The sequence below is a fragment of the Perca flavescens genome, chromosome 8, assembly GCF_004354835.1.
Source record: "Perca flavescens isolate YP-PL-M2 chromosome 8, PFLA_1.0, whole genome shotgun sequence".
Taxonomy (NCBI): Eukaryota; Metazoa; Chordata; class Actinopteri; order Perciformes; family Percidae; genus Perca; species Perca flavescens.
In genome coordinates, this window is record NC_041338.1 from 34,727,210 (window position 1) to 34,741,167 (window position 13,958).

The window sequence follows — 13,958 nt, forward strand, 5'->3', positions numbered from 1 at the left end:
ATCTTTTTGGGGAGCCGATTCCCTAGCCCCTTACGCTAACCCTAACCATCACCACTAAATGCCTAACCTTAACCCTTACCCTAACCTTAACCATCACAACTAAATGCCTAACCTTAACCCTTACCCTCACCTTAACCATCACAACTAAATGCCTAACCTTAACCCTTACCGTCACCCTAACCATAACCTAATTCTAACCCTAATCCTAAAACCAAGTCTTAACCCTCAAACTGCCCTTTAATGTTGTAGGGTCCAGCATTTTGGCCCTACAAAGCTGTCGGGACCCCACAAGTATACTGGACTCCCGGTTTGTGGACCCCACAAATGAAGTTAAACGAGAACACACACGCACACACACACACACACACACACACACACACACACACACACACACACACACACACACACAGTTCACAGTTCACAAGTTTAAAGACCACACTAACAACAGAATACATTTAGGGACCTTTACTGAAATAAATAATAAAATATAAATAATTTAAAAAAAACAGAATTAAATTATGGACCTATGGCAGTGAGGGAGGGCAAAGTCATATTCGGAATAATAGTGGAATATTAGTGTGCATGTAAACATACTCATTGTCTGTTATTATCTTATTTCCATAGTAATCATCTGAAGAGGCATTCAGAGTCACACTGACCCTTACTGTCACAGCTGTTGAACTACCCGTTCCAACCTCCTACCTTCACTTATAGCACTTGCTTCCTGCTGATTTGATCCTGTAACATACTGGTTTTTTTTCTCTTCCCCTCCCCTGTTTTCTCTCCAGGTGCTAAACCGATGATTGGTTCCCACCTGTGCAGCCCAGTGATGCAGGTCATTGGTTCCCCTTAGGTTTTGAGTTGGCCAATCAACATTCAAGGTCTTTCATACGGTCAATAAAAGGATAACACCTGAGGAGTTGTGGTTGCTTTGTGTTCAAACTTTAAAACTTGATAACAAAAAGAGGTTGAGGACTGAAGGGGGGTTAGGTTACGCTGTAATGCTTCTCAGGTTAAACTTTGTCTAGGTACACCGGGTTTTAGTGGGCGGTGCCCCCCCACGTACATGTTTTGTGAAGCACTTTTGTTAGAGAAGCAGGCTAGGTCTTTTTGGTTTGTGTTTCGTTCTAGGAGCTAGAGTTGGGCCTATTTCTGTCATATTTTAATTTGTTTGGCACGACTTCCAGGTCCTATCCTCCTCCACATTTTGTTTAATTTTAACCCACTTCCACTTTCACTCATTTCTATTGTCGTGTTGTTGTAGCAGTAGCCTACCTATGGAGGTGGATCTATGTAGCTGTAATGGAATGAAAGGAAACCAGCCTTTATCAAAAGAAGTCCTGAAATTACTACACAATCAACAAATTACTATTTCCTCTCCCCAAAATCTATAATATATAATTCTATAATATAATTTGCCAAACAAAAAGGTTTCCTAAATCAGGGAGAGATGGAAGAATTACTGTATATGTGCATAGGTTCAATGGTTGTATGAGAAACAATTAAAGAACTCTATCATCCAATTCATGCAACTTATTTATTTATTTTTTTTATCTTGTGTGGGTTTGATACCTTCCTGCTTCTATGGCTGTGGCACCTGAATGTAATCCTGCACACCATCTTTTGGTTAAATTCTGAACACCATAATGTTTTGCCTTTTTATATGAGATTAAATCAATTCTTTATTTTATTTTTACTGTTAAACAACGTACTATCTATCAGTCTACATAAGGACCATTTATGGTAATTATGTCAACAATATGACAGTGTAAACAATGACAATAGCTGGCATTATTTTATATTTTCTTATTGTTAATAAATCTCATGAAAAGACAAAACTCAACTGTGTGTTAGTTGGATTTTTTTTTCAGAAGGCAAATGAGTCTGTTCCCCAAAATGTTAAAACTATTCCAAAAAGTAAATGCCGGTTTAAGTAAAATAAGATAAGATAAACGCAGCTGCTGGAACTTTTATATTACCCTGATGTTAAATAAGCACTGAGTGAGTTTCATGAAATCTGAAACAAATCCAGTGCACGATTGTGGTTTCATTGATATGTTATCAAGCGTACGCCGTTGTGACGGAGAGTTTGTAGATGTGGTTAATAATTATTTTCCAGCTGATACCTAAGAATCAACAGAAGGCAAGCAGCGGGCGCCTTCATGTCCTCCTCCACGCTGAACTGCAGTCATGCTGCTGAACGCTCTGCTCTTAGTGTTGAGCTCTCAGGGCGTCTGGACCAGAAAGTCCGAACCTGCCCTGGATGAGGCGGACGCAGGGTTCTTCAGGGGGTCGGACAGATATGACTTTGCCCTGGAGGTTACTGCTGCTGGGATGGAGTGTTTCTGGCACTTTGCTCACCAGAGTGGAAACTTCTACCTGACGTACATGGTGAGAGTTTTCACTGTTTTCTCCTGCACGATGGGTTTCGTCTTGTCTGCATAGATAAATGTTTGTAATTTGACGTATACTGTCATGAAACGAACGCACAGTAAGGTTTGTTTCTGTGGCTGTGTACCTTTTGTCCTCAGGCTTATCGCACTAACTTTCAATGTCATCCGGTTTGACTTTTAAACATGAAAATGAATGTGTGCAATTAATGTGTGCAAAAGTTTTCCCATACCTTCAAGAAATAAACATATGTGTAATACTCTTTTACTTGAAGGTCCAGTGTGTAGGATTTATTGCAATCTATTGGAAGTAATGGAATATTATATAAGTTATGTTTTCTTTAGTTTATGATCAACTTAAACTAAGAAGCATAGTGTTGTTGTAAGCTTGGAATTAGCTGTTTATCTACATACAGACAGGATCCTCTTCGTGGATGTATATTAAGAACTGGATACAGCGTCTGAGGCGGAGCCTTGTTCATTTCTATGAGAGTTGCTGCGCATGAAGCCAACATGGAGCCAGTAATCACCCGGATGATCGCCGCTGCTTCCTCCCGTGCAGCCCATAGAGTCGGCACATGACAGACCTCCACCTGCTAAGCCGGCTATTTTCGGTTTAGGGCTCCGCTAACTTGAATGGGGGTCAATTGATTTAAACTGGCGGCTCTTCTAGACTTTCCAAATGTTATCCGATAGAGAAACGAGTCATTTCACAGGTTTTGTGATGCTGAAAAAAATGTATCCACTGATTTACAGACGTCTCTTTCCGCCATCTAAGTCAACGGGGAAAAGTTGTTTTGGGCCAGATGGCATCGTGTGACGAACACAGAAATTTTAATTCTAAATTTTTTCGACCTTATTAAATTTGCTTTAAACACTTCCTGGGGGCCTGGTCTTTTTTTACAGGGAGTGCGCCATGTTGCACATACACACAGGTTCACATTTAAGCATTGGCTACCTTAGTCCTCCTACACACTTAAACACAGTTGAAGTTTCAGTTGGTTGCAATCTGCAACATCACCACTAGATGTCACTAGATCCTACACACTGGATGTTTTTAAAGTACCTGTTTGTGTAAGATATATCAGGCTTTAATATACACAGACAATATCAGGACTTGCTTAATGTGTGAACACAGGTTCAGTGGGTAACAGGGATGGCCAATGATCCCCGGCTGTTTGTGACGGTCAACTCGCCACAGGGTGTTCTCGTGGCTTCAACGAACGAGGTTGTCGGTCAAATGAACTTCCAGACTGAGGTGACAGGTAGGATGATCAGAAACACACATATATACATTCAATAATTATATTCCGTCTGTGAGGTAACTGCATTGTCCTCCCAACAGGTTTTTACCGGTTGTGTCTTGGGAACCACAACAACCAGTTCGGAGGCATCAGGGTCTTTGTGAACTTTGGCGTGATCTACGAAGGCTTCGAGGAGTCGAAGAGAGAGATGGAGGAGGGAGAGATGGTCCTCAACAGCACATTGGCCGGTATTGAGGTATTTGTCTGACTTCAAGTCTCTGGGATTTAAGACATAGTTACGTTTAACACAGTCAGAACCAGTTTTGCTAGAGCTGAATCAACGTTTTACAAAAGAACAGCCATTTCAGTTTTTACTGACAGAATATTTCAGGCTTTTGTTGATTGTCACAGCATAACCACAACTCTGGGAAAACTTGATCATTACGTGTTTAGGCTTACAACGTTTGGCTGCCCGTGCCTTTCAGTCTAAAGAGCTCGGTGTGCCAGGCTGCAGGCTAAGGTGATGGCCTGCCTGTCCCTTGGTTTGCTGTCGCTTCACTCCGTCCTCCGACAGGCTTAGTCATTGGTCGGTGTTGATCAGCCTCGATGCTCCGGTCACAGTTCATTCGTTGACATTTAAGACTCAGACATTAAAGGTGCAATATGTAATACTGACAGCTAGTGTTTAAAATAGTTACTGCAGTACAAATTCAAATACTGGAGAGAGTCGTCTCCCCCGCCCCCCCCTGCCCAGACTCGAAGTTGACGGAGGTGGCCAGGCTGAGACCGCAGCATTCACAACAATGTTGCTAGACGTTTGTCTCACATAGCCAGACGTTACTCCACAGCACAGCGGAGTAGCTAACGGTAGATGCTGGCTATATTGAAAGTCATAAAAGCCTGTGCTCATGCGGAGCTCTGTACCCAAGTGACAGACACACTTCCAAAATACCTTGCAGTCCCACCTTGTGACATTTTTCTTCAAAGTTAAGCTAAAGTTAAAAAAACTTTTTTTTTTTAATTAAAATTAACATTACAGTTCAATTTATTTGTATTTATATACAGCAGATACACCTCCTCAAATATTGAGTAAAGCTCTTTTCATGGAGTACTGTGTGACTCACTTCACTTATTTATTTGTTATAATGTTAGACTAACTACAGGTACTTCCATACTTTCAAACGTGACACTATATTCCACCAATCATCTAAAGCCTGTTGCATACTACGACATGAAACTCTACAGTATACCATGTCTGCTTTAGGAGAGTGTGCAGAAGCTCCAGAATCAGATCTTCCACATGTGGCGTCATTACAACTTCGCCCGCATGAGGAAAGGGAAGGATCACTACCTGCTCCTGTCCAACTTCAACTACGTCACGTGGTGGTCGGCGACCCAAAGCCTCGTCATCCTCCTGTCCGGATACCTGCAGCTCTGCGTCATCAAAAGACTCTTCCTCACGGACTCCAGCCGGCCGCGATGCTGAGAGCAGAACATTCGGACATCTTTTTGATCGCTGCTTTGATTCTACTTCTACTGTCTCATATCAGATTTGTATTGATGCATGTTTGGAAAAGATAAAAGATCCTGCACGCTATCTGAAGCTAGAGACTGAATCACTTCTTTGATAAAGAGAAATTTGAGTCCTAAACGTTCTTCCTTGTTCTTTCTTCGGTTTATAGCCACCCTGACAATTTACAAGTTATTGTCTCTAGATAATATACACATATATATCATATATTTTGATGAGTTTTAGGGACTGGTGAGGTTTAACTATAAGCCTAATAGTAACAGCTCATTCTGAGCCTCTCCGGTGTATCCGGTACCTTCTTCCCGACCAGGAGAACAGACTATTACCCGGGTGGTTTGGATCTTTAAAGGTCCCATGACATGGTGCTCTTTGGATGCTTTTATATAGGCCTTAGTGGTCCCCTAATACTGTATCTGAAGTCTCTTTCATATAGACCTTAGTGGTCCCCTAATACTGTATCTGAAGTCTCTTTTATATAGGCCTTAGTGGTCCCCCCCACTGTATCTGAAGTCTCTTTCATATAGACCTTAGTGGTCCCCTAATACTGTATCTGAAGTCTCTTTTATATAGGCCTTAGTGGTCCCCTAATACTGTATCTGAAGTCTCTTTTATATAGACCTTAGTGGTCCCCTAATACTGTATCTGAAGTCTCTTTTATATAGACCTTAGTGGTCCCCTAATACTGTATCTGAAGTCTCTTTTATATAGACCTTAGTGGTCTTAAGATGAAGGGTGGGGGTGTGGCCTTGACCAACTGCGACTTTGCTCGTTTGAAAGCCATGATGTCTCTCTCTCTCTCTCATGGGTGGGCCAAATTCTCTGGGCGGGCAAAGCAGAGAAAGGGGAGGTAACCTTTCCCCTTATGACGTCCTAAAGGGAAGATTCCTGATTGGTCCATCTGAGCTTTCATTTTCTCAAAGGCAGACCAGGGCTCGGTTTACACCTATCACCATTTTTAGCCACTGGGGGACCATAGGCAGGCTGGGGGAACTCATATTAATGTTGAACCTCATAAAGTGAAATGTTCATGCCATGGGACCTTTAATGATTGTCCTGGCATTTTTCTTGCAGTGCCTGGTGTAAATATGCTTTAGGCAGGGGAGGGCACTGCCTATTGTGTGTACATTATTTATGTATGATTTGATCCATTTTCATTTCATTTTTGATTTCTCAGAAACCTCACCCCCATACCACTGCAACAACCGCCTTCACAAAGGTGTTTTCTGTGAAATGTTCTTTGTCTTTTTGACAGTATGAATGAATAGTATGTTGTAAAAGCTATAGGCTTACAAGACACACTGATTCAGAACAATACACTAGTTGAGCAACATTTCACTGCTTAGACAGAGGGTTGACACATGATACTAATTCTGTGTGTAAGACGAGAAGAAGGAGATAAAATAGAGGGAAGTAAAAGAAGGAAATAAAGTTCCTGATGAGATCAGTTAGAGGCTGAGCTGTCACGTCGATACAGACACAGTTACTCTCCATTAGTCTGGTTATAGACCTGCATGTCTCCAGTTTCTGCATTGCTTCAGTTACAGTTACATGCTTCTATTGGCTTTATGGCTTTATTGGCTGTGTCACAGGTGATACCCAATCATAAGAAAGTAAACTTGCAGTTATAAAAATGCAGAGCGCTTGCACACACATCAGGGTGTTCAACGCACCCCCATTTCAGTTTTTGTAAAAACGTGTTGCTTACGTTTTGTTGGGGCTGATTCACAATCGTTTCCCCCGGGTGGAAAACAGCCGGGTAATTGGCTGGTTGACATTCTGTCTCTCTGTCCCTCCTCTCCAGCCACATTTCTAATCTTCATCAACTTTCCCCACCTGCTCACCTGTCTCCACTTTCCTCATCAGCCCGCCACATATTTAAAAAGTGCCTGCTGGATAAAGGTGTGCAGTATAAAGAAAGCAAAACAGTTGCTGTGCTTTTATTCCTTCTGTTGCGTGTGCTGTTCACCCGAATGGAATCATCCTTGTTTCATAACCACATTTTCAAACACTACAACAATTTGACTGTGAAATTGGAAGCTGATTCAGACTCCTTAGAACGAATCATCGAATAGTTAACTATTCTTTGTACAATCGCAGGTTGGAGCATTGGTATATTTTTCTTTTTAAGGCCATACTGTGTAAACTGCCTTCTTACTCCTCTTCTGACACCTAAAGTCACCACCAGGAAATGTAATCCTCAATCATTTGGGCAAATCATGTATGACATTCCCAGAACGCGAACTGTCTCCTGTGAAAGTGCCTTTAAAGTTTTTGCACTGTCATCCTGGTATAAATTGCAGAATTATCTTAAATTAGACAACCTACCAACAATGACACGGTTTAAAATTAGGATAAAGGACTATTTGAGTGCTAAATGCACATGTGTTGTTACTGAGTGCTGCTGGTGATGATTGTTGAGATGATGTTAAATTGCCAACTGTCTTTTTCTGTTTTTATGTTGTCTGTTCTATGTTTTTACCGTATATTTTAAATATGGAACTAGTATACTGCTGTCTTGGCCTTGAAAAAGAGATTCTGAATCTCAATGGGATTATTTCCTGATAAAAATAAAGGTTAATAAAAAATAATAATACAATTCATTGTCACCCCTACAAAGATATACATGTGAATATAAATATATCCAAGGAACGTGATGATCAGGTCACGCAACTGCTGAATTGCTGGCAACTGTTTTTAGGTCCAATTCAGGCCCTGGGATTCAGTATATTCACTTTATCCATGTCAAGAAAGCAGTAAAATACAATCGAACATAGAATGCTTTTTTTTTAAAGGCACTCTGGTGGGAAAAATGTCAGAAATACTCTTCAGAAGTCACCCTGCAGACATTCAAAGAGTCACAATATGCACGCATGATAACTCTAGCTCAGTCAACCATAAAACTATTCAGAAAATCCAGTCAGACTCCCAATGAGGCACTTACTGTACGAGAGGCGTACTGACACCCCAGGCCCGTAAACAGGGTGGGTCTGGGTGGTTCTGCGTGTGTGTGTGTGTGTGTGTGTGTGTGGTAAGCAATTTGACAACATTGTAGTAAATATTTTCAGTGCATCCAAAAGTGAGCTTGTTACAGGTTGTTTTTATTTACAACTGCTTGCACACATTTTCAATATTATGTCTCCTTTTTAAAACTGTTCACAAAATTCCCAAAACTGCACACACTAAATGCAAAATGCCTCATAGCTACTTAAAATGAACCACTGCATTCAAATTGCCATAAACACATCTCACAATGATTTATTCATTGATGGATTTATTTACATTTGAAACAGGAGGTAATTATTTTTATTGAGTAATCCCCTTTTGCAGGTCACATGGAGCGGTGGGCTAAATGTACCTGTTAGGGCATGACTAATTACACCTTTGTGTATTTACCATTCTTATTGGTAGAAATGGTTTGTAGCCTAATGAATTCCCATCTGAGCTCAGGCCCACCTTCAACCTGAGCAGAGATCTCATCAGCCAGAATAACTGAAAACATCTGTGTGGGTGTTCAGAGACTTTAACCATCTTTATTCACCCAATGTAACTCTGTCCTAGCTGCTACTGCATACTGTACCATTGTGCCAACTGAACTGACATCTTAATACTCTATAATGTTACCACACTGCACATAGCTGTACATATCTGTCTATATGGTTCATACTGAATATCCATATTTATTCAGTTTTTCTTATTATATATTCTGCTAATACACTGCATATATCTATATTACTCTTACTACTGTCACTGATACTACATTTCACATGAACATGTTGTTCATAAATTGTTCATATTATATAGCCATATTTATTCTGCTCTTATAACACTGCAATATATTTCTTGTCCTGTCTATGCACCACCCGTCTAAACTGGAATTATAACTTTTCTGCTCTTTTTGTACTTCTGGTTGGACGCAAACTGCATTTCTTTGTCTCTGTACTTGTACTCTGCACAATGACAATGAAGTTGAATCTAATCTAATCTAATCTAATCTAATCAGCAGTAGCTAGCTAACAACGATAAGCAGTGAACAGTGGTATTTTCTATAAGCTTTAGTTTCCTTTTTTCATCTTATATGATACACACACAAAAAAGATTTTGGGTCAGTTTACACAAAAGGGTATGCCATGTCTCCTGGGAATATGATATAATCTTCTTTCCTCCTCAAATGGATATGTAACAGCTTCATTATTACAGATATGTATCATGTGTGCGGGCAAAGTAATTACTTTTATGACAAGTCATAAATTCAAAAACGGTTCCAAAAACCCTTAATTCACCATATCTACCTTCATGAAGTGGAGTCATACTGCCTCGGGATAAATGCAATATTTCTGCTCCAATTGAAACTTTTCAATTTGCATGGACACTGACATGTTTGCTTAAATTACTGCTACCTAGAGTGTGTGTTCACACTCACGTTTTTATCTTTCTTTATCTTTAACTTGGTATGTAATTACACTTCATCTCTTAAATGTGCTTTCTGTTCCGTGTGACACCTGTCTGACTGGAATCAACAAGTGCAGCTCTGCTGATACTTAATCTGGGTTGATGCATTATCTTTAAGACTTGGTTTTGGTCTTGAAAGGCTGCTGCCAATTCATTCTCAATAGCTTGGTTCACAAATAGATTTCGGGAAAGACCCGCGACCCGACCCCGGATAAGCGGATAAAGATGGGTGGATGGATGGATGGACAAAGAGAGCTCCACAAATGAAATCTACCAGGAGATCATTCAGGCGCCCCAGACTTAATTGATTTTAAATTCAATAATACACTTCAGCTCAGGTCAGGCAAATTTGTGCAACTCATGTTTTTTGTTGTTTTCAGTGTGGGGTCTTTCACAGTTGCCTCATTTAGTTCGGTTGAATCACTCTAGAGTTGGTTTTCCCCCTTGGTGTGGTTCGTTTCGAAAAGTGTAAATGCCGTAATCGTATTTGGATGTGCACCAAAAGTGGACCAAACAAGCGTATTGACAAGAGGGGGTCTCGGTATGCTTTCAAACTAACTCTAAATATGTGTACTCTGCAAGCTAAACAGCTCTCACAGAAATAGACTGCGGCCGTCACTCGCCTTCACTCACATTTCTGAGGTCAAAACAACTGCTGCTAAAGTTGGAGACCGACAACGGCAGAGTCTCGATGAGCCCAGAGAGGTGAAATTATCCAATATTTCAGAAAATCAAGTACTTAGTTTATTCCTCTCTCTCCCTTAAATCATCTCACGACCCCTCAGATTGATCTGGTGACCCTTTGGAGGGGCCTGACCCCTAGGTTTGGAACCACTAGACCGAACAAGTTAAGTGAATATTAAGTAGTTAAAACATACTCCAGCTACAACAGTTAAAAATGCTCTATGTCTATAATGATATGCTAGTCAAGGGCCATCTGTCTGTCTGTCTGTCTGTCGCCCACTTGCTTAGTTTTGGGGTTTCCAGTAATCTACCCAGTAAACAGTGCAGTGCCTTTACCGGTATATGTATGGGTGGGGTAATTAGATGTAGCACACCCACATTTTCTGGCCAGTAGGCATGGTGTTGGCAGTATGCCAAAAATGTTTAAGCGTGATAAGAACACATATGCATGTACATTGTCTCTGACTTGCACACTTGGATTCAGACAGGCAGCTTGTCAACAGGTAAAGAATCTTTTAAAGATTTTGATGATTTGAAACTGAAATCTGCTTCTTTCTGAGATCTTACATTATCACTGCTGTCCTGGGAAACTCTCTAAATGTTTCATGGGCTACAAAAACTGTCCAACTTTAATCGTTGTGGTTTTTAAATTAATTTTGCTGAAGAAGAGTTTATAGGAACATTTAAGTATAGGTTTACTGCTTTTGGATTCTGTCAGGTGGCCATATCAACATTTAAACTGGTTTTACTTGAATTATGTTTCCCGTCAAAGATTCCTTTCGAATTTAAGGTCAGTGCAAGTGAAGGTGGACAAAATCCACACAATCCTCATTCTGTGCACAAATACGTTCCAAAGTTAACTGGAGCTAATATGAGGCCTTTTTTAAACAAAGTTTACAGTCTTTTTAGTAGGGCTGTGTATTGGCAAGATTCTGGCGATACGATACGTATCATGATACATGGGTCACGATTCAATATATTGCAATATATTTCAATACTGTGCGTAAGACGATATATTGGGATTTTTTTTAAAGTATAATTTTAGAAATACTAATATTTAAAAAAAAGATATGAAGTTTACTTTATGTAAACAATTCAGTACACAGAAAATCAAACTGCCAGTTTGGGATTGTGGTTCCCAGGTTCTTAGTGAGCTAATGTTGATATGCTAAAGTAGGCCAGAGTTCAGCCATAGCTACGTTGTTAGCTTCTGGCAAAAAGTCAGGCACTGTTAGGCACTGTTAGGCACTGCTAGGCACTGCTAGGCACTGTAACTTAATGCTGAAACTTTAATTATACTTTAATTACAGCCAAATTAAATTATAGTTTCACAATATAATCCATATTTTCAGTTGACAGTAACCGTGAACTTTAACCCTCCATATTTCTTTTAAAAAGTCACAGAAAATCTGTTTTGAATTTCAAATTAAAAAAAATTATATTTTATCAAATCTACTCTTTGGGAAATAGTTATCTAAAACATTTTAAAATGCTCAAATCTGGAGTCATATGGGTTTCAGAGGACAGCTTTGATACATGCACATATTACATAATATATACTGATATTACACACAAAATGTGTTGAAAACCTCAGAATCACAATCCGCTTTAATGGAAAATTAAGTGTGAACACACAAGCTAGGGTTTAATTTCCATTGGCTCAGGTAGGACCCCCCACACACACACACACACTTTCAAATTTGTTTGATACTTTATTTAGCCTATAAGTCTCGGGGATTGGCCCCTATTTTAAGCAACAAAGAAAGACATTTTTCTTATAGTCCCTCATATTTAAGTACTATCATTTCTGGCATAATTTATTCTTATGGTCAAATAAATAAATGTATGTAGAAATGGGATTCAAATGGAAAAATAATAAAATAATTTGGCAGAGGACACCCAGACCCTCTGTTTTATGTCACCCCCCCCCCCCACACACACACTTCTCAACCAAAAGTTAACTAAAATGAGTTTAAAACTATTAGAATTGGAGGTAATTAATATTTGCCCTTGATCAGTTGAAACTCAGCCCGCTCTCTCGTAAAAGATAAAAGATGTCGGTCATTTCTCAGAACTGACAGTGAATCATATCTGGGAAGTCCCAGAGACAGGTTCTTCCTGAATGCACCTGACTCAACTTGATAAGAGGAAACTAGACTAGTACATTTAGTCAAGTACTGTACTTTAAGTACATATTTGAGCTAGTTGTTCTTTACTTGACTGTAAAGATCTTAATCTACTTTGTACTAGAGCCGGGCAACGATTAATCGCGTTGTTATACGCAAAATCCAATAATGAATTCAAAAGTATTGTATAGCTCAATTTTATTTTAAATGTTCTGCCATATGAACAAAAGTGCCATAACATTTGTTCTGCAAACAATTAACATCAGCATTTTGTTTATACAGTAGCAGTTAAATAAAATATTTAGTGTAAATCTCAACTTAAACAATGTAATCAAAGCAAATACAAAATTAAAGTTTAGTGACACTGCCAGGGCATTCATGTTATCCTGTTTGTTATATATATATATATAAAAAAACTGCCCACAAAATCCTGAACTTTAAAACTGTAACTCCGAGGTAATTTTGGTTACCCAGTGATGTCCAGTAGTCCCCAGTGAGAGGAACACGTTGTAAAGTTGCTTTTGCGGTCCTCTCCTTTTCATACAACTGGTGTATTCTTCTTGTGATGGTGCGTCTTGAGGGAATCTCATTCCTGCCGTCATTTGAATGATTCTCAGACCGACAACCTCCACAACACTAATGGACAGTCTGTAGCTATCCACTTCACTATGGCATTTGTTAGCTTCTCTTGCCTTTGTTTATCTATACTTTTCTCACACGCTGCATCTAACTTAGTCTGCCGACGCGCCACTGTTTGTTTTTGTTGAATGATTTGCTGGTATCAACGGTGTGTATTGCATTTACGTGATTACTCATGTGATAAGAAAATTCTACTTTGCAGTGGTTACAAATAACTTTGGTTCTGTCAACTGCGCCGTCTGGAAGAACTTTAAAATGAAAATGGCCATGTAAAAGTTCCGTACCCTTCTCCATGTTTGTTGGTTTGTTTATTTGCCCATTCTTTTCTTTTCTGGGTCCTGTAAGCGCGCCAGCAGTCAGCCACAGACTTTTACAATAATTAAAGAAATAATAAAAGCTGCGTCAATGTGCGATAAAATAATTGTCAGCGTTAATTAATTAAGAGTTAACTTGCCCAACGTATACGTATTTCAGAGGGAGGTATTGTGCTTATTAGTTTTATAAAATATGATGCATTGTGATAAGTATACAAGCCAACAGTATACAATAAACTCCAAAATAAAATCAGCTATTGCAGGTTTAAATGAACTGCTCTAAGCAACCACATCGACAGCTTAAAGTCAGGCTGAGTTTTGCTGTGATACAAGCTGATTGGTATGAAAAAAAAAATGCAAATATATATCTGTGGTTAAATCAGCAGAAACAACACAAGGCAAACAACCCAACTTTCTTTCAATCTGAATGAACCTTAGGAATTCTAAGTGTTTCTCTCAAGATCAATCAGATTTGCCTCACTCATTTAACCCAGCTGGCCCAGGTGCAAAACATCAGGTTAGATGGCTCCACTTCCATCGATCCAGAAGCTCAGTCTGGTTCACTTCACTTCACTGTTGCA

The 13,958-nt window shown here is 39.5% G+C and overlaps 1 protein-coding gene across 1 annotated transcript; it reads left to right on the forward strand.

Annotated features, from left to right (window-relative positions):
* Nucleotides 1–2,190: 2,190 nt before the first annotated feature.
* On the forward strand, nucleotides 2,191–5,120 carry LOC114560113 (transmembrane emp24 domain-containing protein 6-like). The gene is made up of 4 exons (XM_028585264.1): nucleotides 2,191–2,391; nucleotides 3,529–3,655; nucleotides 3,736–3,890; nucleotides 4,899–5,120. Exons 1-4 carry the CDS (start codon nucleotides 2,191–2,193, stop codon nucleotides 5,118–5,120), a joined length of 705 nt encoding a protein of 234 aa, XP_028441065.1.
* The last annotated feature ends 8,838 nt before the right edge of the window (nucleotides 5,121–13,958 follow it).